General features: G+C 46.3%; 1 protein-coding gene across 5 annotated transcripts in view; it reads right to left on the bottom strand.

The window, feature by feature from the left end:
• Positions 1-27,510, bottom strand: part of DPP6 (dipeptidyl peptidase like 6) — a gene marked incomplete at both ends in the record, with an annotated part of 1,026,243 nt that overhangs the window by 101,123 nt on the left and 897,610 nt on the right. For all 5 annotated transcript variants that reach the window (XM_082662523.1, XM_082662525.1, XM_082662522.1 and 2 more), the window contains one exon: positions 26,482-26,579. In XM_082662523.1, the coding sequence (XP_082518649.1) occupies positions 26,482-26,579 (98 nt within the window). The remainder of the gene's footprint in view (positions 1-26,481; positions 26,580-27,510) is intronic.

Genomic DNA, 27,510 nt, shown 5'->3' on the forward strand with positions numbered 1-27,510 from the left:
CACAAATTTATGCTGATCTCAGATTTCTCTGCTGTTCTGGGTCTAATGGTATTTAATACCTCAATGTGTTTTTAACAACCAATATCTTCTTGTTTAAAGCATATCTTCTACTTGAATATACCAATTCAAAAATTCAAAAAATTAAAAACAATTCAAAATTAAAGGCTCAAAATTAAAAGCTTAACATGTAAGATGATGATCTCTAAAACCAATTCATCCATAGCCAGTCCTAAACTACTATCAATTTGATTATGAATTTGAATGCAAATATGAAAAGTAATTATTAAGTGATAAAAATAATATAAAATAAAATAAATATTAGGTGAATATTTCATAGAATTATCAACATCGGGTAAATCTTTTAAGGAAGATTAAAAACAAAGGTAGCAGACTTCCCTAGTGGCATAGTGGTTAAGAATCCACCTGCAAAGGCAGGGGACACAGGTTCGAGCCCTGGTCCAGGAAGATCTGACATGCCGCGGTACAACTAAGCCCATGTGCCACAGCTACTGAGCCTGCGCTCTAGAGCCTGCAGGCCACAACTACTGAGCCTGCGTGCCACAACTACTGAAGCCCATGCGCCTAGAGCCCGTGCCCTGCAACAAGAGAAGCCACCGCAATGAGAAGCCCGTGCACTGCAACGAAGAGTAGCCCCCACTCGCCACAACTAGAGAAAGCCCGCAGGCAGCAACGAAGATCCAACGCAGCCAAAAAAATAAAATTTAAATAAATTAAAAAAAAGATTCTTTCTTAAAACAAACAAACAAAAACAAAGGTAGCACCCATCACAAATGATGAAACAAAGAGAACATTTAAGATATGGGAATACAAACATGCTACATGTCTGGAACAGGAAACTACACATGAGAAACTTTCAAAATAATCATCAGTTTGGGGAGACCTGAACTGAGTAGATTTAAGCTTCATGCGGGTAGAGACTGAACCCACTCCATTCCTTTCCATTTCTTCAGCACCTTGCCTAATGCCTCACATGTGGTAAATACTTAGTATTTTTTAAAGGAATGAATTTAATTCTAACAGAAAGATCAATGGGCTTCTTTTCTGAGAGGGGAGCATCTAATAAAATAATTCTACAGTTCACATATAAGGACAAATGTTCAAAAATGGCCAAGATGGTTTTAAAAGGAAGATTAATGAGAGGGGATTTATACCAAAAGTTGCTAATGATACAGTATAGACTTTTTACTGGTGTAACAATCAGTAGGTCTACAAGTGATGGACAGCCTTACAGCACAATGGTTTACATGAAAACAGAAAGGTTTATATAAGAATTTAAGTTAGCAGAAGGAAAGAAATCATAAAGATCAGATCAGAAATAAATGAAAAAGAAATGAAAGAAATGATAGCAAAGATCAACGTAACTAAAAGCTGGTTCTTAAGATAAACAAAATTGATAAACCATTAGCCAGACTTATCAAGAAAAAAGGGAGAAGACTCAAATCAACAGAATTAGAAACGAAAAAGGAGAAGTAACAACTGACACTGCAGAAATACAAAGGATCATGAGAGATTACTACAAGCAACTCTATGTCAATAAAATGGACAACCTGGAAGAAATGGACAAATTCTTAGAAATGCACAACCTGCCAAGACTGAACCAGGAAGAAATAGAAACTATGAACAGACCAATCACAAGCACTGAAATTGAAACTGTGATTAAAAATCTTCCAACAAACAAAAGCCCAGGACCAGATGGCTTCACAGGCAAATTCTATCAAACATTTAGAGAAGGGCTAACGCCTATCCTTCTCAAACTCTTCCAAAATATAGCAGAGGGAGGAACACTCCCAAACTCATTCTACGAGGCCACCATCACTCTGATACCAGAACCTGCAAAGATGTCACAAAGAAAGAAAACTACAGGCCAATATAACTGATGAACATAGATGCAAAAATCCTCAACAAAATACTAGCAAACAGAATCCAACAGCACATTAAAAGGATCATACAGTATGATCAAGAGTTTATCCCAGGAATGCAAGGATTCTTCAATATATGCAAATCAATCAACATGATACACCATATTAACAAATCGAAGGAGAAAAACCATATGATCATCTCAATAGATGCAGAGAAAGCTTTCGACAAAATTCAACACCCATTTATGATAAAAACCCTCCAGAAAGGAGGCATAGAGGGAACTTTCCTCAACATAATAAAGGCCATATATGACAAAGCCATAGCCAACATCATCTTCAATGGTGAAAAACTGAAACCATTTCCACTAAGATCAGGAACAAGACAAGGTTGTCCACTCTCACCACTCTTATTCAACATAGTTTTGGAAGTTTTAGCCACAGCAATCAGAGAAGAAAAAGAAATAAAAGGAATCCAAATTGGAAAAGAAGAAGTAAAGCTGTCACTGTTTGCAGATGACATGATACTATACATAGAGAATCCTAAAGACGCTATCAGAAAACTACTGGAGCTAATCAATGAATTTGGTAAAGTAGCAGGATACAGAAATCTCTTGCATTCTTATACACTAATGATGAAAAATCTGTAAGTGAAATTAAGAAAACACTCCCATTTATCACTGCAACAAAATAAAATATCTAGGAATAAACCTACCTTAGGAAACAAAAGACCTGTATGCAGAAAATTTTAAGACACTGATGAAAGAAATTAAAGATGATACAAATAGATTGAGAGATATACCATGTTCTTGGATTGGAAGAATCAACATTGTGAAAATGACTCTACTACTCAAAGCAATCTACAGATTCAATGTGATCCCTATCAAACTACCACTGGCAGTTTTAACATAACTAGAATAAAAAATTTCACAATTTGTATGGAAACACAAAAGACCCCGAATAGCCAAAGCAATCTTGAGGAAAAAAAAAACCGGAGCTGGAGGAAACAGGGTCCCTGACTTCAGACTATACTACAAAGCTACAGTAATCAAGACAGTATGGTACTGGCACAAAAACAGAGATATAGATCAATGGAACAGGATAGAAAGCCCAGAGATAAAACCATGCACATATGGTCACCTTATCTTTGATAAAGGAGGCAAGAATATACAGTGGAGAAAAGACAGCCTCTTCAATAAGTGGTGCTGGGAAAACTGGACAGCTACATGTAAAAGAATGAAATTAGAACACTCTCTAACACCATACTCTAAAATAAACTCAAAATAGATTAAAGACCTAAATGTAAGGCCACACACCATGAAACTCTTAGCAGAAAACATAGGCAGAACACTCTATGACATAAATCACAGCAAGATCCTTTTTGACCCACCTCCTAGAGAGATGGAAATAAAAACAAAAATAAACAAATGGGACCTAATGAAACTTAAAAGCTTTTGCACAGCAAAGGAAACCATAAACAAGGTGAAAAGACAACCCTCAGAATGGAAGAAAATATTTGCAAATGAAGCAACTGACAAAGGATTAATCTCCAAAACATACAAGCAACTCACGTAGCTCAATATCAAAAAAACAAACAAGCCAATCCAAAAATGGGCAGAAGACCTAAATAGACATTTCTCCAAAGAAGATATACAGACTGCCAACAAACACATGAAAGAATGCTCAACATCATTAATCGTTAGAGAAATGCAAATCAAAACTACAATGAGATATCATCTCACACCAGTTAGAATGGCCATCATCAAAAAATCTACAAACTATAAATGCTGGAGACGGTGTGGAGAAAAGGGAACACTTGTGCACTGTTGGTGGGAATGTAAATTGATACAGCCACTATGGAGAACAGTATGGAGTTACTTAAAAAACTACAAATAGAACTACCATACGACCCAGCAATCCCACTACTGGGCATATACCCTGAGAAAACCATAATTCAAAAAGTGTCATGTACCAAAATGTTCATTGCAGCTCTATTTACAATAGCCAGGAGATGGAAGCAACCTAAGTGTCCATCATCGGGTGAATGTATAAAGAAGATGTGGCACATATATACAATGGAATATTACTCAGCCATAAAAAGGAACGAAACTGAGTTGTTTGTAGTGAGGTGGATGGACCTAGAGACTGTCATAGAGAGTGAAGTAAGTCAGAAAGAGAAAAACAAATACCGTATGCTAACACATATATATGGAATCTAAAAAGAAAAAAAGAGAAAATGGTCAGAAGAACATAGGGGCAAGATGGGAATAAAGATGCAGACCTACTAGAGAATGGACTTGAGGATACAGGGAGGGGGAAGTGTAAGCTGGGACAAAGTGAGAGAATGGCATGGACATATATACACTACCAAACGTAAAATAGATAGGTAGTGGGAAGCAGCCGCATAGCACAGAGAGATCAGCTTGGTGCTTTGTGACCACCTAGTGGGGTGGGATAGGGAGGGTGGGAGGGACGGAGATGCAAGAGGGAGGAGATATGGGGACATATGTATATGTATAACTGATTCACTTTGTTATAAAGCAGAAACTGACACACCATTGTAAAGGAATTATACTCTAATAAAGATGTTTAAAAAAATTAAACAATTAAAAAAAATAAATAATAGAATTTAATATTTAATAAAATTGTCAACCCAAATCATTGGGGAAAGGAAGACTTAATAAATGGTGCTGGGAAGATGACTTACTAAAAAACAAAAAAGCAAATAAAGAACAAGTGTGTGTTTCTAGAAAAAAGTGTCATAGGAAAATTTATCAAAGTACCCACACTACTTACCAATGGGTAGTGGAATGGCAAGTGATTATTATTTCCTATAGTGCAGAGATGACCTTTTAAATAAGAAGGTTATTAAGGGTAACTGAAAGTTTCCAATTTCAGTTGGTGGGTTTATCACATTTATTTATGTCTTCTCTCTCCAGAAACATAACTGCAGTGATAATGAAGGAGTAAAACAGGTATATACCCACACTAATAAAGATAACAGGAAAGGTTTCACCACATTTCTAGAAGACAGGATGCAGACATAAGAATAACGAGGGACGAGCCTGGTTGAAAAGCAGCAGCTCAAGATATCTGCAGAGTTAACCCCAGAGAAATCTGGGGGACCTGGAGGTCGAGGTGCAACACAGTGTGGGATTGGGAAATGTGCTTGGACAGGAGTGTCATCTGAGAGTCTCTGGATGAGACAGATGACGAATGAAAAAAACAGAGAAACCCTACCCACATTTAGATATGTTACTTCATCCTAAAAGCTTATAGGGAAAAAAAAAGTACATGATTCACAGAGGAACGAGTATCAGATAAACTTTAGGTTTGTCGTCAGCAACACTGAATGTGAGATGGAATTATACCCCCAAATTGAGGGACAATGATTTTCAAACTACAATTCTACAAATAAGTAAAATTTTCAACAAATGTAAGCAAAAGAGACATTTTAAAATATTTAAGAACTCAGAAAGTTTACTTCCCATGGTTCTTCATTGGGAAAGTACCTGGAGGATGTACTCCATACAAAGTGGAAGTAAATCAAGAAAGAAGATCACATGAGATCTAAGAAACAGTGGCTCCAACGTGGGACAGGAGTAACAGGGAGTCTCAGGGTGGCACTAGTGCAGATGTTATAAAGAATAACTAGTCCAGACTAGAGTCAGGGCAGTGGAGTGGACTTGGAGAGACAGATTTGGAGAAAAAGCCAATGGAAGAGAAAACCTGATAGAGTGTGGGGAAAAAAAAGTGAGAGTGTGATAAAATCAAATAGTTCATGTAAAACATAAAAAGAACTAAAAACTCCAGGAAGAACAAAAAGCTCAACAAAAAAGAGACACAATCAGAGGATGCTACTTAGCTCTACCAAGAGAGTTAATTACTTAAGATAAAGTCAATGCTATTTATTGATTTTAGTGTTTTAGAATCAACCTATAGATAAATAAGGAATATTTAGTTATCGTTTCAGGGCAGGATGCAAATGCCATCAACTTCAATGATATAAAAATTATAAAAAAGACTGAAGCTTCTAGGTGGGAGAGACAGGGAAGACACCTGTAGGAAAGGGCAGGACTTCTAGATCCATCTTACAAATTGGGGAGCTACAAATTCTTGCCTGTAGTTAACGTGATATGAGAGAAACTTGTAAGAGTATTATTTAAGTTTATAAAGGTAACCCATAGAGGAAATAAAATGCATACACACACACACACATACACACTGCCACCTGCAAGAAGCATGGATGGATATGGGAGAGCCATCTCCACGGGTCCTGTGTGGCCTGGGTACACCCAGGCAGCAGGCACCCCATGTTGTCACCCACACTCGGGGAGGCGGGGCCTGTCCAGGGAGAAATGATCAGAGCAGAAAGGGTGGCACTGGGTATCTGCTGAAAAACCTGCCAAAGCTCACGGCACCCGAGGGGAAACGGTCTCTGCACCCCACATTTAATTACTGGAGTTGGTGGTCCACAGATGGGGTCCCCAGACCAGCACCCCCTGGGAAGTACTGGAAATACAAATTCTCAGGCCTCCCCCCAGACTCACTGAATCTGAAGCTCTGGGTGGTGCTGAGCCACCTGTGGTGTAACGAGGCCCCCAGCTGATCTTAATGGTGTCCCAGTTTGAGAACCTCCAAACTAAGTGACCCAAGTGATGCCTGGTGGGCAGACCACATGAGGACACTCCACGTGCCACGTAATCACAGATCTCTAACCCCACCTCCATCTCTGCCCTCACTAGATGTTCTTTGAGTGAATAAACAAATTCGTAGGCAGATAAGGTGCTTTAGAATAAAGGGAAGTGTGGCCGCAGTTAAAGGAGAGGAGAAAATAGGATTTGAAGCAGAATAATCTCAGGTGAGATGGGGCTGCGCTTTGAGAGACACAAGGATTGATCCAATGTTGAGATGAAGTGAGATACAGAAGCATTTTGATAATCACAGAAAATAGATAATTATATTTTGAGAATTGTAAAAGGTGCATTTAAAGAGAACATGAAACCAAACAACAGGAAGCCAAGATGCCTGGAAGAAATGCTACCAATTTTCTCTTTACTCTAAAGCTCTTTATGTGTCATAAATACCTTCATTCATTCAAAGAGCATTTATTTAGTCTGGGCTCTGTGTGGACACAGTTCCAGGTGCTGGAAGGCAGAGGCCCAAAGCCTGGTCACAGGGGAACCCACAGTTTGTGGGGAGACAGACACAGAACCCACAGATTTCAGTACAGGGTGAGGACCACCCTGATAGACGGCAGCAGGGTCATGCTGAGCCTGCGAGCACATGGGAACAGCGGCTGCTGAAAAGCACAGCTTGGCTGAGGAAACATTACAACCTTCGTACGAATCTCCAGCCAAACATGCCTTCAAATCAAAACACAGCAAGTCCTCCCGAGCAGTACATGAATTTCTTATTAGTCCACCTGTTTGCCATAAAATATTAACAGAGCACGGCTTCTCTCGCAGGGATTAATGTGCCGTCACTTCTTGGTTTTCCGAATTCTGGCAAAGGTTCTAACAGTTGTGTGGCAATAAAGGGCAAGGGAGCGAAAGGCCTGCTTATCTAGTGAAATAAAGAGCCTGCGATTAACGCTGCCATTTTCCAGTGACGTTTATTCCATGGATTAAGCTGGAGCAGAAAAATACTTTGAGAGGGACATTAAAAACAAAATGATGTTCTTTAATAGAAGGCATCGTTGAACAAACTGAAATGACACCACATACCAAATGCTGCTGGGATCAAGTGTACGGCTCCACACCCGAGACGCGCTCAGGGCAGCCACAGAACTGTACAAAAATACCTGCAGGCAGATTGCACTTTGCAGAATACAAGAATGGTGTGACTGTAAAACAAGTCACTATTTGATGTATATTTCCATAATTTCACTTTCAACGTAGGAAGAGGCCATGTGACCTTTCCCTTCTGTCTGAGGTGAGGCTACCATGCAAAGCCAGATATCGGGATGAGGAATGAGCGGGGGTGTCGTCCAAGGGACTGTGGAGGCCTTGCTCAGCAGTTTGCATGCTTCGAACATGAAGGGAATCCTCTGAACTGGGGAAGTGTAGGTAAATCTCAAGGCACCCCTTCTCCACCTGTCATTTCCACACACTCAGCATCCGTCCACCTCTTTGCTCATCTGTCTGTCCCTCCATCCATCCACCCTCCATCCATCCACCCACCCACATACCTGACCTGTCTACTCGGTAGAATATAAATTAAGCACCTGCTGGGCACCAAGACTCCCGGTGCCACTTGGGGAGACGCTGGATGCCATCCCTGTGCCTCTGCGGGCCCCCTGCATCTCTCCCACCCTGTTCTGTGCTGGGGAGGGGCGAGCTCACCTGCACAGGTGGCTTCACGGGGCTCTGGCTGCCCCGTGGACGCACCAGCAGAAGCTCAAAGCATGGGAGAAAGGGAGGGCGGGTACTGATTCCACTGCTTCCTGCACACGGTCCAGCCGCCGCTGTCGGCCTGCTCCACGGGGCTCTGTGTCCCTGAGATCTGGGCGCTCCTACTTCCCTTGCCCCTCCCGACCTGGGACAGGAGCAGAGACCCAGGCACTGCAGTGCCTGCTGGGCTTCCTCCCCCACCCCCTTTCTGCACAGAGCCTTGGTTAGATGCTGTGGGAATCAATCCCTTCGTTTCCTGCTGGGACACTGACAGTACAGAGAGAGAGGCCACAGCAGCCCCCTGACCACAGCTGTCCTTGCCCGGAGTGCTTCACTTGAGGTGGAAGCAACAGCTGAGGTGTCCACGTGCCCAGTAACATCCTGAGCCCTGATGGACTCCGAGCCAGAAGGGTCCTGAGATGCCAAGGGACCGGGTCCCTCCTTTTGCAGACAAGGAACCTGAGGAGTGGCCTCTGGGCACAGGCAGGTCAGGCAGTCACCCAGTCCTCCGCAGGGCTGGCCGCCCCCGCCAGGTACTCTCTCCACAGCATCACTTTCTCAGCGAGGGTGCCTGCGGCGGGGCTACGCTGAGCTCTGCAAGGCCTGCCGCCAAGCCCCACGTGGAGAGCCACTCGGCTTCTCTCTGCAACGCGTACCTTGTCCATATCCCTCCCCTCAGAGCCCACCACCTCCACCCTCGCCCTGTGCTGGCTACGGGACAATCACCTCCCCCAGGCCCAATGCCCCATCTCAGACCCCCCCACCGCAGTGCCCATCCCCGTCACATAGCCGACCGAGGGCTCCTTTGCCTGCTGCCCGCCCTGCGCCAGACCTGTCAGGTCCCTCTACTCCCTTCAGGTCCCTGAGCTCTGCTCACAACAAGCCTGAGCAAGCGCACCCCCCGAACATGGACTGCACCCCTACAGCTTCTCCTGGGGACCAGCTGACCACAGGGGGACACTTCCCTGCGCCACCCCACTGGTCATTTCCCCCGCTTGTCCGGCTTCCCCTCCCGAGGTTCAGCCCACCTCTGTGACCCTCCTTCTTCACCCTACGAAAGAAAACCTGCTCCTGTTTGACTGTGAGATGCTCACAGATTTCCGAGATCGGTGCGTTCTCCCTATCACAGTGGGCCCTCTTCTGCGTCCTTCTGCCTAGCAAAGTCCAGATTGTGTTTGGACACAGTCACACTTCAGTATGTTGATGCTCCCAGGTGAAGGGCCGTAAGCCCTGATAGTCAGTGCTTTAGACAGCACGTGGGCTTTTGTCCCTCAAATGACAACGGGGGGGCGGCCGCCTGTGTGTGTGCAGGGATCCCTATGAGTTGCTGTCACAGACACATGACCCAGTGGGAAGGAAAGAACCATGTCGGGAGGCACTCTGAAGATTTCAGGCTAAGACAGAAGAACCAGGAGAAGGGACGGGTCCACTAGAGACCATTTGTAATTCAGCTCAAAAGACCCAGTGACGCAGTTATTCTCTGACTTGTAATCAGACCCTGGGGAGAGGGGAGAAAAGACTTATCCAAAAGCCCGGCAGTAGGGATGGGAAGAACTCAGTCCGCAGGAGACCCCACCCGCCAAGGATGAAGGAAGCTATCTTCCGTCCACTCATCAGTCTTCAGGGGCAGGACTGTATCCCGTTCCTCCTCGGAATGTCTAGCTCAGAGCGCCAGTTCTGAGAATGAGGTACAAGTGGACACAGCCGGTGGTGGGAAAGGGTCTGCTCACAGAGATCCCGGAGCAGGGAGAGCTTGAACGGGCAGGGCAGAAACAAATGGCACTCCAGAGGACAGCAGATGTGGCAACCCGGATTCCAGGCCTGGCCGCGCAGAATCAGCATGACTCTGAGCAAGTCACCTGCCTGCTGGGGGTCCCCTTGCCTCCTCTGTGAATTGTGGAGGAAACGGAAGGAAAACAAGGGCAACGTTCAGAGCCCTTCCAGCGCGAGTCCCAGCAACAGGCAGCCCTTTGGAGGACAGGTGTGAGGGACTGGCCTGCTCGGGGAGCAGGTGTGAACCCCACTCGTTCATGCCTCAGTGCAGGCTGACACATTTCAAAACAAGGCGGCAGGCGAATTTGCCAAATCCCACTCTCCTGCAGCTGCCACCCACTCTGTGTGGATTTGCCAACTGCGGTCCATGGGGGAAACCTGTACCTGTCACTACGCCCTCTGAGTTTACTGTCCTCTGGCTCACCCAGCCTTGTGACAGGGCCTGAAAATCCTGTCCGGTGTGTTGCTGATGTCTTCAAATGTCAACACAGTTCTGCTGGCTGATAGAGCTTGTTGGCTACTGGAGGGATCTTACTTACGGGGACGGGAAGGCAGAGGCACGGTTTATTTTTCTGATGTCTCCTACTCTGTGTAAGTCTGCCAAACACTAATCATTCCTTGCATATCTAGTTACAGTGTCTTCAGAACAATGTGGCTGCCCCTTCAAACACAGACCAGAACAATGCAGAACATGTGCTCTTCACCAGAAATTGATTTACCTGGACATCCAAGATCAGATTTCCAGGCTTCTGGAGCACTGGACATTTTGACTGATGAGAACATGGAAACCTGTGATCAGCAGTAACATTGAGAATTCCCTTTTCAATGCATCAACAGAATAAAGATCCGGCATTTCTCCAGACTGGAGCTTCCATGTTTCTGCCGTCACCACAAAGAGCTTCTTGCCCTCATGGATAATAAAAAGCACACCCTGATCTGATACCGTCAACACAAAAGCTGTCTGGTGGAGCCAATCCCCTTCAACTGCTTCCTAAGATGAACTTATTTGAATATTTCGGTACCCAGGTCATTACTTTAACACATGAGGTAGAAACAGAGTGAGGTCTAGCTCTGTGGGTATTAGAGATCATTTATGCATTTGTAATTCATCCCTCAAACACTTTCAAATAAATTTGGAAATCAAATTCAGTAAAACAAATATCTTCCCACAGACTTTAATATAAAGACAAAAGGCTAGATTAGAAATATGTCAGTAGGATGGCAAATTCAGGGATGGAGGTGGGGGACAGTATCTTTAATTTGAAAATGAGTTTCCACACACTAGGAGCCCCTTCGCGGGTGGAGACTGCGGGTGGCGGAGGAGGAAGCTTCGGAGCCGCGGAGGAGAGCGCAACCACAGGGGTGCGGGGGGCAGAGCGGAGAGATTCCCGCACAGAGGATCGGTGCCGACCGGCACTCACCAGCCCGAGAGGCTTGTCTGCTTCCCCGCCGGGACGGGTGGGGCTGGGAGCTGAGGCTCGGGCTTCGGTCGGAGCGCAGGAAGAGGACGGGGGTTGGCGGCGTGAACACAGCCTGCAGAGTATTAGTGCGCCACGGCTGGCCGGGAGGGAGTCCGGGAAAAGGTCCAGACCTGCCGAAGAGGCAAGAGACTTTTTCTTCCCTCTTTGTTTCCTGGTGCGCGAGGAGAGGTGATTAAGAGCGCCGCTTAAAGGAGCTCCAGAGACGGGCGCGAGCCGCGGCTAACAGCGCGGACCCCAGAGACGGGCATAAGACGCTAAGGCTGCTGCTGCCGCCACCAAGAAGCCTGTGTGCGAGCCTCTGGAGCCCGCCACTGCCAGGGCCCCGGAATCCAAGGACAACTCACCCGGGAGAACGCACGGCGGGACTCAGGCTGATGCAACGTCACGCCGGCCTCTGCCGCCGCAGGCCCGCCCCGCACGCCGTGCCCCTCCCTCCCCCCGGCCTGAGTGAGTCAGAGCCCCCGAATCAGCGGCTCCTTTAACCCCGTCCTGTCTGGGCGAAGAACAGACGCCCTCCGGTGACCTACACGCAGAGGCAGGGCCACATCCAAAGCTGAGCCCCGGGAGCTGTGAGAACAAAGAAGAGAAAGGGAAATCTCTCCCAGCAGCCTCAGGAGCAGCGGATTAAATCTCCACAATCAACGTGATGTACCTGCATCTGTGGAATACCTGAATAGACAACGAATCATCCCAAATTGAGGGGGTGGACTTTGAGAGCAAGATTATTTTTTCCCCTCTTCCTCTTTTTGTGAGTGTGTATGTGTATGCTTCTGTGTGAGATTTTGTCTGTATAGCTTTGCTTTTACTATTTGTCCCAGGGTTCTGTCTGTCCCTTTTTTTTATTACTTAAAAATTTTTTTCTTAATAATTATTATTTTTTTATTTTAATAACTTTATTTTATTTTATTGTCTTCTTTCTTTCTTTTTTTTCCTCCCTTTTATTCTGAGCCGTGTGGAGGACAGGCTCTTGGTGCTCCAGCCAGGTGTAAGCGCTGTGCCTCTGAGGTGGGAGACCCAACTTCAGGACACTGGTCCACAAGAGACCTCCCAGCTCCACGTAATATCAAACGGCAAAAATCTCCCAGAGATCTCCATTTCAACGCCAAGACCCAGCTCCACTCAATGACTAGCAATCTACAGTGCTGGACACCCTATGCCAAACAACTAGCAAGACAGGAACACAACCCCACCCATTAGCACAGAGGCTGCCTAAAATCATAATAAGGCCACAGACACCCCAAAACACACCACCAGACGTGGACCTGCCCACCAGAAAGACAACATCCAGCCTCATCCACCAGAACACAGCCACTAGTTCCCTCCACCAGGAAGCCTACACAACCCACTGAACCAACTTTAGCCACTGGCGACAGATGCCAAAAACAACGGGAACTACGAACCTGCAGCCTACGAAAAGGAGGCCCCAAACACAGTAAGATAAGCAAAATGGGAAGACAGAAAAACACACAGCAGATGAAGGAGCAAGATAAAAACCCACCAGACCTAACAAATGAGGAGGAAATAGGCAGTTTACCTGAAAAAGAATTCAGAATAATGATAGTAAAGATGATCCAAAATCTTGGAAATAGAATCGAGAAAATGCAAGAAACATTTAACAAGGACCTAGAAGAACTAAAGAGAAAATAAGCAACGATGAACAACACAATAAATGAAATAAAAAATACTCTAGAAGGGATCAATAGCAGAATAACTGAGGCAGAAGAACGGATAAGTGACCTGGAAGATAAAATAGTGGAAATAACTACTGCAGAGCAGAATAAAGAAAAAACAAAGAAAAGAATTGAGGACAGTCTCAGAGACCTCTGGGACAACAATAAATGCTGAACCAACATTCAAATTATAGGGGTTCCAGAAGAAGAAGAGAAAAAGAAAGGGACTGAGAAAGTATTTGAAGAGATTATAGTTGAAAACTTCCCTAATATGGGAAAGGAAATCGTTAATCAAGTCCAGGAAGCACAGAGAGTCCCATACAGGATAAATCCAAGGAGAAACACACAGACACATATTAATCAAACTATCAAAAATTAAATACAAAGAACAAATATTAAAAGCAGAAAGGGAAAAACAACAAGTAACACACAAGGGAATCCCCATAAGGTTAACAGCTGATCTTTCAGCAGAAACTCTGCAAACCAGAAGGGAGGGGCAGGACATATTTAAAGTGATGAAAGAGAAAAACCTACAAACGATTACTTTACCCAGCAAGGATCTCATTCAGATTTGACAGAGAAATTAAAAGCTTTACAGACAAGCAAAAGCTAAGAGAATTCAGCACCACCAAACCACCTTTACAACAAATGCTAAAGGAACTTCTCTAGGCAGGAAACACAAGAGAAGGAAAAGACCTACAACAACAAACCCAAAACAATTTAAGAAAATGGGAATAGGAAAATACATATCGATAATTACCTTAAATGTAAATGGATTAAGTGCTCCAACCAAAAGACATAGACTGGCTGAATGGATACAAAAACAAGACCCATATGTATGCTGTCTACAAGAGACCCACTTCAGACCTAGGGACAGATACAGACTGAAAGTGAGGGGATGGAAAAAGATATTCCATGCAAATGGAAATCAAAAGAAAGCTGGGGTAGCAATTCTTATATCAGACAAAGTAGACTTTAAAACAAAGACTATTAGAAGAGATGAAGAAGGACACTACATAATGATCAAGGGATCAATCCAAGAAGATATAACAATTGCAAATATTTATGCACCCAACACAGGATACATAAGGCAAATACTAACAGCCTTAGAAGGGGAGATCGACAGTAACACATTCATAGTAGGGGACTTTAACACCCCACTTTCACCAATGAACAGATCATCCAAAATGAAAATAAATAAGGAAACACAAGCTTTAAATGATACATTAAACAAGATGGACTTAATTGATATTTATAGGACACTCCATCCAAAAACAACAGAATACACATTTTTCTCAAGTGCTCATGGAACACTCTCCAGGATAGATCATATCTTGGGTCACAAATCAAGCCTTGGTAAATTTAAGAAAATTGAAATTGTATCAAGTATCTTTTCTGACCACAACGCCATGAGACTAGATATCAATTACAGGAAAAATCTGTAAGAAATACAAACACATGGAGGCTAACCAACACACTACTTAATAACCAAGAGATCACTTAAGAAATCAAAGAGGAAATCAAAAAATACCTAGAAACAAATGACAATGAAAACACAACTACCCAAAACTTACGGGATGCAGGAAAAGCAGTTCTAAGAGGGAAGTTTATAGCTATACAAGCCTACATTAAGAAACAAGAAACATCTCAAATAAACAACCTAACCTTACACCTAAAGCGATTAGAGAAAGAACAAAAAAACCCCAAAGTTAGCAGAAGGAAAGAAATCATAAAGATCAGATCAGAAATAAATGAAAAAGAAATGAAGGAAACGACAGCAAAGATCAATAAAACTAAAAGCTGGTTCTTTGAGAAGATAAACAAAATTGATAAACCATTAGCCAGACTTATTAAGAAAAAAGGGGAGAAGATTCAAATCAATAGAATTAGAAATGAAAAAGGAGAAGTAACAACTGACAATGCAGAAATACAAAGGATCATGAGAGATTACTACAAGCAACTCTATGCCAATAAAATGGACAACCTGCAAGAAATGGACAAATTCTTAGAAATGCACAACCTTCCGAGACTGAACCAGGAAGAAATAGAAAATATGAAGAGACCAATTGCAAGCACTGAAATTGAAACTGCGATTAAAAATCTTCCAACAAACAAAAGCACAGGACTAGATGGCTTCACAGGAAAATTCTATCAAACATTTAGAGAAGAGCTAACCTATCCTTCTCAAACTCTTCCAAAATATAGCAGAGGGAGGAACACTCCCAACCTCATTCTATGAGGCCACCATCACTCTGATACCAAAACCAGACAAAGATGTTACAAAAAAAGAAAACTACAGGCCAATAACACTGATGAACATAGATGCAAAAATCTTCAACAAAATACTAGCAAACGAAATCTAACAGCACATTAAAAGGATCATACAGTATGATCAAGTGGGGTTTATCCCAGGAATGCAAGGATTCTTCAATATACGCAAATCAATCAACGTGATATACCATATTAACAAATCGAAGGAGAAAAACCATATGATCATCTCAATAGATGCAGAAAAAGCTTTCAACAAAATTCAACACCCATTTATGATAAAAACCCTGCAGAAAGTAGGCATAGAGGGAACTTTCCTCAACATAATAAAGACCATATATGACAAACCCACAGCCAACCTCCTTCTCAGTGGTGAAAAACTGAAACCATTTCCACTAAGATCAGGAACAAGATATGGTTGCCCATTCTCACAACTATTATTTAACATAGTTTTGGAAGTTTTAGCCACAGCAATCAGAGAAGAAAAAGAAATAAAAGGAATCCAAATCGGAAAAGAAGAAGTAAAGCTGTCACTGTTTGCAGATGACATGATCCTATACATAGAGAATCCTAAAGATGCTACCAGAAAACTACTAGAGCTAATCAATGAATTTGGTAAAGTAGCAGGATACAAAAAAATGCACAGAAATCTCCTGCATTCCTATACACCAATGATGAAAAATCTGAAAGTGAAATTAAGAAAACACTCCTGGGCTTCCCTTGTGGCACAGTGGTTGAGATTCTGCCTGCCGATGCAGGGGACACAGGTTCGTGCCCCGGTCGGGGAAGATCCCACATGCCGTGGAGTGGCTGGGCCCATGGACCATGGCCGCTAAGCCTGCAGGTCCGGAGCCTGTGCTCCGCAACGGGAGAGGCCACAGCAGTGAGAGGCCTGCGTACTGCAAAATAAACCGAAAACAACAACAACAAAACACTCCCATTTACCACTGCAACAGAAAGAATAAAACATCTAGGAATAAACCTACCTAAGGAAACAAACGGCCTGTATGCAGAAAATCTTAAGACACTGATGAAAGAAATTAAAGATGATACAAATAGATGGAGAGATACACCATGTTCTTGGATTGGAAGAATCAACATTGTGAAAATGACTCTTCTACCCAAAGCAATCTACAGATTCAATGCAATCCCTATCAAACTACCAATGGCATTTTTCACTGAACTAGAATAAAAAATTTCACAATTTGTATGGAAACACAAAAGACCCCGAATAGCCAAAGCAATCTTGAGAAAGAAAAATGGAGCTGGAGGAATCAGGCTCCCTGACTTCAGACTATACTACAAAGATACAGTAATCAAGACAGTATGGTACTGGCACAAAAACAGAAATATAGATCAGTGGAACAGGACAGAAAGCTCAGAGATAAACCCACGCACATATGGTCACCTTATCTTTGATAAAGGAGGCAAGAATATACAGTGGAGAAAAGACAGCCTCTTCAATAAGTGGTGCTGGGAATACTGGACAGCTACATGTAAAAAAATGAAATTAGAACACTCCCTAACACCATACACAAAAATAAACTCAAAATGGATTAAAGAGCTAAATGTAAGGCCAGACATCATCAAACTCTTAGAGGAAAACATAGGCAGAACACTCTATGACATAAATCACAGCAAGATCCTTTTTGACCCACCTCCTAGAGAAATGGAAATAAAAACAAAAATAAACAAATGGGACCTAATGAAACTTAAATGCTTTTGCACAGCATAGGAAACCATAAACAAGATGAAAAGACAACCCTCAGAATGGGAGAAAATATTTGCAAATGAAGCAACTGACAAAGGATTAATCTCCAAAACATACAAGGAACTCACGCAGCTCAGTATCAAAAAAATAAACAGCCCAATCCAAAAATGGGCAGAAGACCTAAATAGACATTTCTCCAAAGAAGATATACAGATTGCCAACAAATACATGAAAGGATGCTCAACATCACTAATCATTAGAGAAATGCAAATCAAAACTACAATGAGATATCATCTCACACAGGTCAGAATGGCCATCATCAAAAAATCTACAGGGCTTCCCTAGTGGCGCAGTGGTTGAGAGTCCGCCTGCTTATGCAGGGGATGTGGGTTCGTGCCCCGGTCCGGGAGGATCCTGTGTGCTGCGGAACGGCTGGGCCCGTGAGCCATGGCTGCTGAGCCTGCGCGTCCGGAGCCTGTGCCCCACAACAGGAGAGGCCACGGCGGTGAGAGCCCCGCGTACCGCAAAAAAAAAAAAAAAAAAAAAAAAAAAATCTACAAACAATAAATTCTGGAGAGGGTGTGGAGAAAAGGGAACCCTCTTGCACTGTTGGTGGGAATGTAAATTGATACAGCCACTATGGAGAACAGTATGGAGGTTCCTTAAAAAACTACAAATAGAACTACCATTCGACCCAGCAATCCCACTACTGGGCATATACCCTGAGAAAACCATAATTCAAAAAGAGTCATGTACCAAAATGTTAATTGCAGCTCTATTTACAATAGCCAGGACATGCAAGCAACCTAAGTGTCCATCAACAGATGAATGGATAAAGAAGATGTGGCACATATATACAATGGAATATTACTCAGCCATAAAAAGGAACGAAACTGAGTTATTTGTAGTGAGGTGGATGGACCTAGAGACTGTCATAGAGAGTGAAGTAAGTCAGAAAGAGAAAAACAAATACCGTATGCTAACACATATATATGGAATCTAAAAAAAAAAAAAAAGAAAGAAAATCATCAGAAGAACCTAGGGGCAAGATGGGAATAAAGATGCAGACCTACTAGAGAATGGACTTGAGGATACGGGGAGGGGGAAAGGTAAGCTGGGACAAAGTGAGAGAATGGCATGGATATATATACACTATCAAACGTAAAACAGATAGCTAGTGGGAAGCAGCCGCATCGCACAGGGAGATCAGCTTGGTGCTTTGTGACCACCTAGTGGGGTGGGATAGGGAGAGTGGGAAGGAGGGAGGTGCAAGAGGGAAGAGATATGGGGACATATGTATATGTATAACTGACTCACTTTGTTATAAAGCAGAAACTGACACTCCACTGTAAAGCAATTATACTGTAATAAAGATGTTAAAAAAAATAAAAAAATTGAAAATGAGACAGACCTTCCATCCCAGATGAAAACTACTGCTCCCGAGAAGGGCTTTTCCACGTTGGCCACACTTCTGAATCACCTGAGGAGCTTTTAAAAAACCCCAAACCCTGGCCACACCCCTGATGGAGGAAACTAGGAAGGAGAGACTTATAGAAATTGTCTTCTATCTTTGTGCCATCTGAAAGTTTCAGCACAAAGTGAAACACAGGAGATGTGAAAACTCTTGAACAATGGTATGAGTGGTGGGTTAGGTGTCCAGAATCTTGGGTTCAAGCCTTGGTTCTATCCCTAATTAAAAAAGCAACGATGGGCAAGTCAGGTGGTGGTGACGGTGGTTGTTGTGGTGATGGAGGTGGTGGTGATGGTGGCAATGGTGGTGGTCATGATGATGGTGATGAAGATGGTGGTGGTGGTGATGTGGTGGTGGTGGTGATGATGGTGGTGACGGTGATGGTGGTGACTGTGATGGTGGTGGAGGAGGTGATGGTGATGGTGGTGGAGGAGGTGATGGTGATGTTGATGATGGTGGTGATGGTGGTAGAGGAGGTGATGATGTTGGTGGTGGTGATGATGGTGGTGGTAGAGGAGGTGATTGTAGTGATGGTGGTGGTGATGATGGTGGTGGTGGTGGTGGTGGTAGTGATGGTAGTGGTTGTGAGAATGGAGGTGGTGGTTAATTGTTGACAGGGGTGGGGCTCAGGTCATTAGGAATGAAGACCCTGTTTTTCTGTGATGTTTCCATTGCTCTGATGACCTCTGTCTTGTCCCTAATCCTGAATAAAGGCTTGCACTGGATCGAATATACCAGTCTCAGGGAGTCCATACTTCCTACAGACTGGGCAGAAAGAAGCTGCATTTCCTCTCGAGGTCAGAAGACGGTGCATCACGGGCAATGCACTTGTAGGAGGAGCCTGGAGGCAGCGCCGCCCCCGAGATGGCAGGCTTCCTGGGAATGTGCGCAGTTAGAAGCGGCGAGCTGCACACACACATATTGATGCGCTAGGTCTTTACAGAGTCCCGGATGAGAAAAGAGGCAACAGATCCACACAGACACAGACGTGCACACACACACAGGCAACAGTACATTTTACAAACACTGACGGGGAAAAGGCTGCTCAAACACAGTTTAAATCGGTGCCTAAGAGGTGGGGGAGCATGAGGGTAGAGAATAAAGTTGAAAAGCACAAATACACGAGAACTCTTGCACTGACCACGGAAGGTGTGCCCTGAACAGGGCACATCTAGATCTTGGTGCTGGAAAGTAAAGTGAATACACGGAAGTGAAATAAAAGTGAGGGGTGGTGGGCGGGAAGAGGCCGTCGCTAGCCCGGAAACATCGGGGACACAGCGCCTGCTTCCCTTCTCAGGCTCTGTGAACAACCCCCTGACGACCTGATGCTGCCAGGCAGTCGGGACGGGCGCCCCGGGCCGGCGGCTGGACCGCATCTGACGGGGTGTTTGTAGGAGGAGAACAGAAACACACATCAGCGTAGCGCAACATGTCTTCAGCATGATCCTGCTGGGGATCTGCTGCATCTTAATTCAACACCCAGCTCAGCAGCTCCGCAGGGGCCCAAAGAAATCATCAAACAACACCTGCTTTTGTTTCTGTCAGTGCAGCTGGGCCTCGCTGTGAAGTGGTAGAAACTGCAGGACCCGCGGGCATACTGCTTTCCACTTAGATTCTTCCGCCCACGGGAGAAGCTGTGCCTGCGCTTCCTGGACAGGCTTGCGAGGCATCACCCCCGCTCCCCTGGCCCAGGGCCAAGGGTCACCATCCTTAGTGGCCTCAGCTCTGCTCTGGCATCGTGAGTGGCGGGGCTGTGTGTGACGCCCGCCCTGGCACTCGCCGCCCATGCTCCCGCCACGCTGCACACGACCACTGATCACGAGGCGCCGCGGTACCTGGACTCGAGCCACAGGTGGAGGGGCCATCACGGGCCTAACCCACCACCTGGCACGTGCCGATGCCAGTAGGAGTTTCCCAGGGCAAGGATTTGGGACCCGGTCTTCATCTTCGCCTGAGAACTCTTGGAGGGGAGCTCAGGCTGGATGACAAGCAAACAACAGAAGACGGGAGTGAATGGCATAAAGGTGAGACGGCTGACAGAGGAAATGTCTGACTTCTTCCTGTCGATGGCGCTGACCAGCCTGCCGAAGTGACCCCTGGCCTTCCGGAACTCTCTGCATCTTTCCGTGGAGGCTGTGCGGGGAGGGAGGGGTGACCCCGCCTGGCTTGCGTTCAGGGCCCCCCTCAGGCTCTGTGTGGATTCAGACCCATCCCTTAACTTCTGGGTCCTCAGCCCCTGCCTCTGTGGAATGGGAGAAGGTGTGACCCAGCTCCGGCTGTGTGAGGCCCCCAGGGGACACAGCCACCAGCCCAGGGGACACGACAGCCACACCCTTGCTCCTGAGGGCAGGGCAAAGGGAAGGATAAGGGTGGGAGCGAGCAAACGGAGACACCCAGTTTGGAAGGAGAAAAGGAGAATGTAAATAGCCCTAGGGTCACACACAGTTTTATAATTCAATCCACAACCACAACTGGGCCTCACATCCGATCCAGGAACCGCCCGGCACCCTCCCGGGTCCTGGAATATCCCTCTAGCCACGTCCCAGTGTGGCCAAATCCTGCCTGGGCCTCCAAGCCCTCCTCCCCCGACCCTACTCTGGATCTCTCACTCCCTCAGCAAAATTCTGAGAAGAACTGATGCCTATTTTGTGGCACTTACGTTTTTACTGTTACATATTTCTTTCTTTGTCCCTGCCTAGATCTTTGAGGACATTATTTAGGTCTCCTTCCTTTTGCCATCCCTCCACAAAGTAAGTGTCTTATTTTTACCTTTTCTAGATTAGTTCCTTTAGTGTTGAAGGAAACCAGAATATGTCACCCCCAAATATGCCTTTTTGACATGAAAATTATTTTGGGCTGAAGGCAATTAGGAAGCAGCAAACCCAAAAATCTCCCCCTTTTCTGCCTGAAGGCAGGAAATAGTCTCCTCTTCCTGGAGACTGACTCTTACTGGCCCAGAGATGCACCGGGGAACCTGCAAGTACACCTTCCTCCACTAGGTCCTCTGGTTTATTACCTTCCCACGGCTGCCGCCCTTGGAACCCTAAACCTGCTTTCCTTGCCCTGTTAATTCGCTATGAATTTACTGTTCCTGGTTGAAGGTGCTGTAAAAGCTGTACTTGTAAATAGATGCTTTGAGCTGTTTTTTGTTGAGATTTTTTCCAGGTGATGTGCACCGCACGCGTGAATGAACTGGTTTTTTCCTCCTCTTGTTAATCTGTCTTGTTGTGAGAGTCCCAGCTGAAAACCCAGGATGGGTAAAGTGTGGTCTCCCCTGTGGCATCCTGTATTTGAGACAGCAGGATGTCAGCAATGGCTAAATATTTTAAAAGTTTTGGTTCTTAGAAAAGTACTAGGATAACCACAGAAATCCATGTCTTCAAGAATCCTATTGAAATAGGATTTTTGTTTTGTTTTGTTTTTTGTTTGTTTTTAACATGTATATACTGCAGTTTTATTTCAATTGCACAAAGTTCACGTGTAGGAAATTTAAGTGAAACAGTACAGTAAAAATAGCAGAGAACCAAAAACTCTGAAAAAGAAGTACACCTAAAGCATGAGAACTCAACATTCATTAGTGTTTCACCTTCAGTTTTACTGACACTTGATGCTTGCAAATTTTGAAACAAACTTTGAGATCATAATGACTATTCTGAAGAGATTTTAGCACCAGCACTAAGATTTGTACATTCAGTTGGTTTGCAACTGACTTGTTAGCCATTTACATAGTGTACAGCACAGATTTGTCACAGGTCACCTTCCTGTAATTAGAAAGGATCCCCTAAACTGCACTCAGCTTAAGACATCCAATGTACAAGGGCACGGAAAGCATCATAATAATGTGGCTCCAATGAAACAGCATTTTACTGGCTAATTTTGTTTTGCGGTACGCGGGCCTCTCACTGCTGTGGCCTCTCCCGTTGCAGAGCACAGGCTCCGGACGCACAGGCTCAGTGGCCATGGCTCACGGGCCCCGCCGCTCCGCGGCATGTGGGATCTTCCCGGACCGGGGCACGAACCCGTGTCCCCTGCATCGGCAGGCAGACTCTCAACCACTGCGCCACCAGGGAAGCCCTTTACTGGCTAATTTTAAACTTAATTTGCCCATTCAGCAAAGGTTTACCAAGCTTGTACTACACACCAGGCCCTGCTCCGGAACTGGAGATCGGGCTTTGCACAAAACAGACAAAATCCCTGCCTCATGGAGTTTTATGTTCTAGGTGATGGGCGGAGAAGGGACACAGGAATAAAGTGTGGGGAACATCCTGCTGGGATTCCTTCTGTGAAGAAAACTAGAGTGGGGCGGGAAGGGTGCTGGCCAGCACCTAGGGCACCTGCGGGCCAGCTGTGTGGAGCAGCTTTGCGGCAGAGCCAGGCCCCGGCCACGCCCCGGATAAGGGGTGAGCCCTGCAGACTTGAGGAGGGTGGGGGGAGGTGGAGTAGAGGCTAGATGGGCATTTGGGGCTTTTAGGCCACTGTAGGAAGTTGGGCTTTTACCCCGGAGAAAACGGGAAAGCGCAGGGAGTTCTGAGTGGAGGGAGCAGTGATCTGACACGGTTCAGGAAAGGGCCCTGGGAGGCGGGAGGGGAGACAGGACAGGGGAGCCGCCATCGGATGCTGGCTACATGGGAGAAATACCCTGTGGAAGACACACAGTGAAGTCAGAGGCCTGAGTGCCAGAAGGTCGCTGCCCTGAGCAGAGGCGGGAAGGCTGCCCAGAGCAGGTTTCCAGGGGGAACGCGGGATCCTGTTTTCACTGAGTTCACGTTGGGGTGCCATTTAGAGACAGAGAATTTCTCTGAAGCCTGCAAAGAGCAAACGGGATTGCTGCGTATCTTCCCGTGCAACGCCGGGCTTGGCTTGCGATGGCCTGGACACCCCTGTTGGGGCGGACGTCTCCATGGATTTTTGTCTGGTGGGTCAGATACCCCCAAGGTTATAGTTTAGGGCCCCGGGGTATCTGTAACCCCAAAACTTATCCTTACATTTCTTTGTCAAACTGTCCACATACACCTAGCTTATCAATGCCTTTTGGACTGGTTCTAACACCACACTGGTTCCCTTATCAATTAATGAGTTAAATAAAATCTTCAACACACGCTCATTTACTTTGCCTGAGAATCACAACCTGGCCAGTTTAAGGGAGATGTTGGGCCGGCAGTTAGAAATGGACCTGAAGTTCCAAGGGCGGGGCAGGGCTGAGTTCCAAAGGGGAGTGTTGTCGGCCTACAGGCAGGATTTACAGCCGTGAGATGGGATGACAGCCCCGTGCTGCGTGTCTTATCTAATATTCACGGTCGCCCACAAGAGCAAACCTTTTGATTACTAATGTTCATCCCCATTTTGCAGCTGAGGACACAGAATGGAGCAGGCGAAGAGCACAGAACTGGGATCTGGACCCAGACAAGCCGGCGTGCGGCTGAGCACCAGCGGTTCCCAGTCTGGGGCATCTCTGACCGTCACGTGCACCCACTGGGGGAAGGCAAGGACGTGGCTGAGGTCCCCACGATGCAGAGGGCAGCCCCCATAGCAAGGGATCCCCCTGGCCCCGAGTATCGGCAGGGCAAGGGCGAGAAAGCCTCAGACTTGGGGGGTCTCCTCTTCCAGGCCCCCCACTCGACGTGCCCCCTCTCAAGCCTGCAATCCTTCACTTGCTTATAACCATTCATTCAAGGCCTGTCCTTCCCCTACATCGTAACCTCCGTGTTTCATTCATGCTAAATTCTCAGTCTAACGGACGCAAATAATAAATGCTCGTTAAACGGCTGCTCACATCGACTGCATGATTTCTGATAGATCTGCGCTCACTCTGAAAAATCCCAAGGCTGTGACGGAGAAGGAGATGAGAAAGTGTGATATTAACATTCTGCGATTTACACTGCATAGGAAAAGCATCACCGCGTTTAGCTTAGGAAACTGGAGAAGCAAAAAACCTGAGGCCCGTGTCTCAACAGCCCTGACGGAGGTGAATTTTTCATTGTCCTTGAAGCTAATCAAGCCTGCGGAAACAGCATCACCAAATGGACTACACGAGCTTTTCAATTAACTCAAACAGACGGCTTAAATTTTCCAGGTGACTTTCCATATTAATTCAGAGAGTTTGCTGGACCAGGCCCCAGGAGGCTTGGCACGGATGGAGCTGGAAGAAAACAATGAAATACCTGGGTCTTCGGCAGAGAAGACAAAGCAATAATCGCAACGTTTCTTCTATCCCAGCAAGAATATCATCAGCCAAACTGATTCGACTCCCCGACCAGTGCACACTAAGGACCCCTCCCCTAGGAGGGGCCAGTGCACACTAAGGACCCCCCCCCAGGAGGGGCCAGTGCACACTAAGGACCCCCCCCAGGAGGGGCCAGTGCACACGAAGGACCCCTCCCCTAGGAGGGACCAGTGCACACTAAGGACCCACCCCCCTAGGAGGGGCCAGTGCACACGAAGGACCCCTCCCCTAGGAGGGACCAGTGCACACTAAGGACCCCTCCCCTAGGAGGGACCAGGGCACACTAAGGACCCACCCTCCTAGGAGGGGCCAGTGCACACTAAGGACTACTCCCCTAGGAGGGGCCAGTGCACACTAAGGACCCACCCCCCTAGGAGGGGCCAGCTGCATGAGGAGGAAGGCCACTCCAGGGTGGGGAGCGAGAGGTAGCGGGCAGCCCTGGGCTTGATCTGTCCACCTGAGGACCTCACAGCATTTTACACATCACTGGAGACAGAAGAGCTGAAAGAACCTCGGTGGAATCCTGCAGAGGCCCCAGGCAGATGGGTCCTGCCAAGGACAGCGGTGGAAGCCACCACAGGAGGAGTCCATGCCATCATGGACCAGTGGATCCAAGTGCCCGTGTGCCTCGCCCCGCGCTGGGCCTGTGGAGGAGTAAGAGTGGCTGAGGCCACAGCTCCTGCCAGAAGCTACTAATAATGGAGAGTTCCGTAACTGAACAGTGAAGACTCAGGCTGGAGTCACGGCAACATGTGGGCTGGATACTTGCTGACCCTCAGAATGGATCGTTCTCCACTTAACTGGGCCCACGTGTAGCCTTGCAGATCTGTAAACGGGTGGGTCCTGGTGCCATTCCCTTCTCCTTCTGAGTCTCCCGTCAATACTCTCAACAGAGCGAGGTCTAACGCTGATATAAGTGGACTCTGGAAGTATAGCCAGTCCCCAGACTGCTTGAACTTTGGGACAGAATGAAATTGATGTTCAGACCCCTTCACAAAGATAGATTTTACTCAGTTCTTTTGATTAGGAAATAAAATCCACCTACAGCCCTTAATAACAGGACAGTTGCCTTTGTCAACATGTTCCACCAACTACACGGTTGTTATGCCAACTGGGAGATTTGGTTTATTGGAACAGGATTCACCACTCAGTTCCTGGAGCTGGCAAAAGACAGTAACGCTCTAAAATAATGCTCTGAAAATGGCGCGCCATTCACAAGAGGTCCGATTACATGGGTTTTCTTGGAAAGACTGCATCTGTCCATCCGAGGGACGCCCTCCAAAGTCTGCCACGTGCCAGGCCGTGTGCTCCCTCTGCACGTGGGTGGTTGACCAGTCCTACCTGCCCCCCACCGCCCCCGAAGCCCAGCCTCCAGGGCGGAGAATCTGGGCCTGACCTGGGCCTGACATAAGCCAAGAAATAGTAGCATTGGTTTGACTGGTGTTCCCTTCCCAGAAAAACCAAATCATAAAGCAGTAAGGAAAACTTCAGAAAATGGACCTTTTTCTTGGATGTTTAGATTAGCAGGAAAATAAATCTGAGCCTAAAGAGACCATGTAAATGGACGCTGGTTTCATTATTATCGTCTTAACATAATTGAGGAAAGGGTGCAAACCTCATCCGTGGATCGTCAGGCGGCATCATCTCCAGGTCGTGCGTGGGTCCATTTAGGCCAATGACGTGCAGGGAGATACTGGGGTTTTCACATCCAGCCTGGGAAGTAAAAGGGGACAGAGATGTGAGTGAGCTGCCTCCCGCCTGGACTGGCCTGGGCACTAAGTCTGCCAGGAGATTCACAAGAGGCTCAGCGTGGGGAGGACGGTCCTTTAAGAGGAAGCTGCTCACCCCTGCTCCTCCTCCCTGGACAAGCACTGGCCTGGCAGGGCAGGAAAGACAAGGCTGCTGGGTCTGACGGCCCAGGCGCCTCTGCCCCCACAGTCGGAGATGCTGGGGTGAGGGAGGGACTCAGGCCCACACAGGGCAGGCATCAGATGGGTCACCAGCTCATGCCTCCGATTTGGAAGTGGACATCTGAATTCTGTTGGCCAGAATATGCTGATTTTCTATTAAAACGTGAAACCCCAAATCCTGAGCCATCTGGGCTTTATAATTCCAATTTCAGAGCACCTGCCCAGAGTTCACTGTAAAATCAGGGGGCCTGTACCTTTCTGGATTTCAGGTCATTACATCACTCCTGGATTGGGGGGGCTCTCATAAAAGGATTCACCAGGGAAACCATTCCATTTCTAGGTGATCTCTGGCTTCCAGCCTCCTGAACCGTGAGAAATAAATGTCTGTTGTTTAAGCCGCACAGTCTGTGGTGCTTGTTACGGAGCCTGAGCTGACTGATACACCTGGTGTTTCCTTTCTCTGGCTTGGGACTCTGGGGACATCACTGGCCTCACTTGGACATTGTCGCCCCTCTTGCTGCAAACTGTAGGCTGGCACGTCCCGTATTTCTGGTATACACAGCACATGGCATCAGCTCCCAGAGCCCTCTGATGGCTTGGAAGCCGAGGCCCAGGGCTCACTGGCAGAGGCTGGAGGGGTCCTTCCAAGGCAGCCCCAGGTGGACGTGGGGACCCTGTCACCAGGTGGGTGCAGGCAGAGCTGCGTCCACTCTCTTGGGCACCCGCCTCTCTCC

Source organism: Grampus griseus (genome assembly GCF_964374135.1).
Source record: "Grampus griseus genome assembly, chromosome: 9".
NCBI classification, from domain to species: domain Eukaryota; kingdom Metazoa; phylum Chordata; class Mammalia; order Artiodactyla; family Delphinidae; genus Grampus; species Grampus griseus.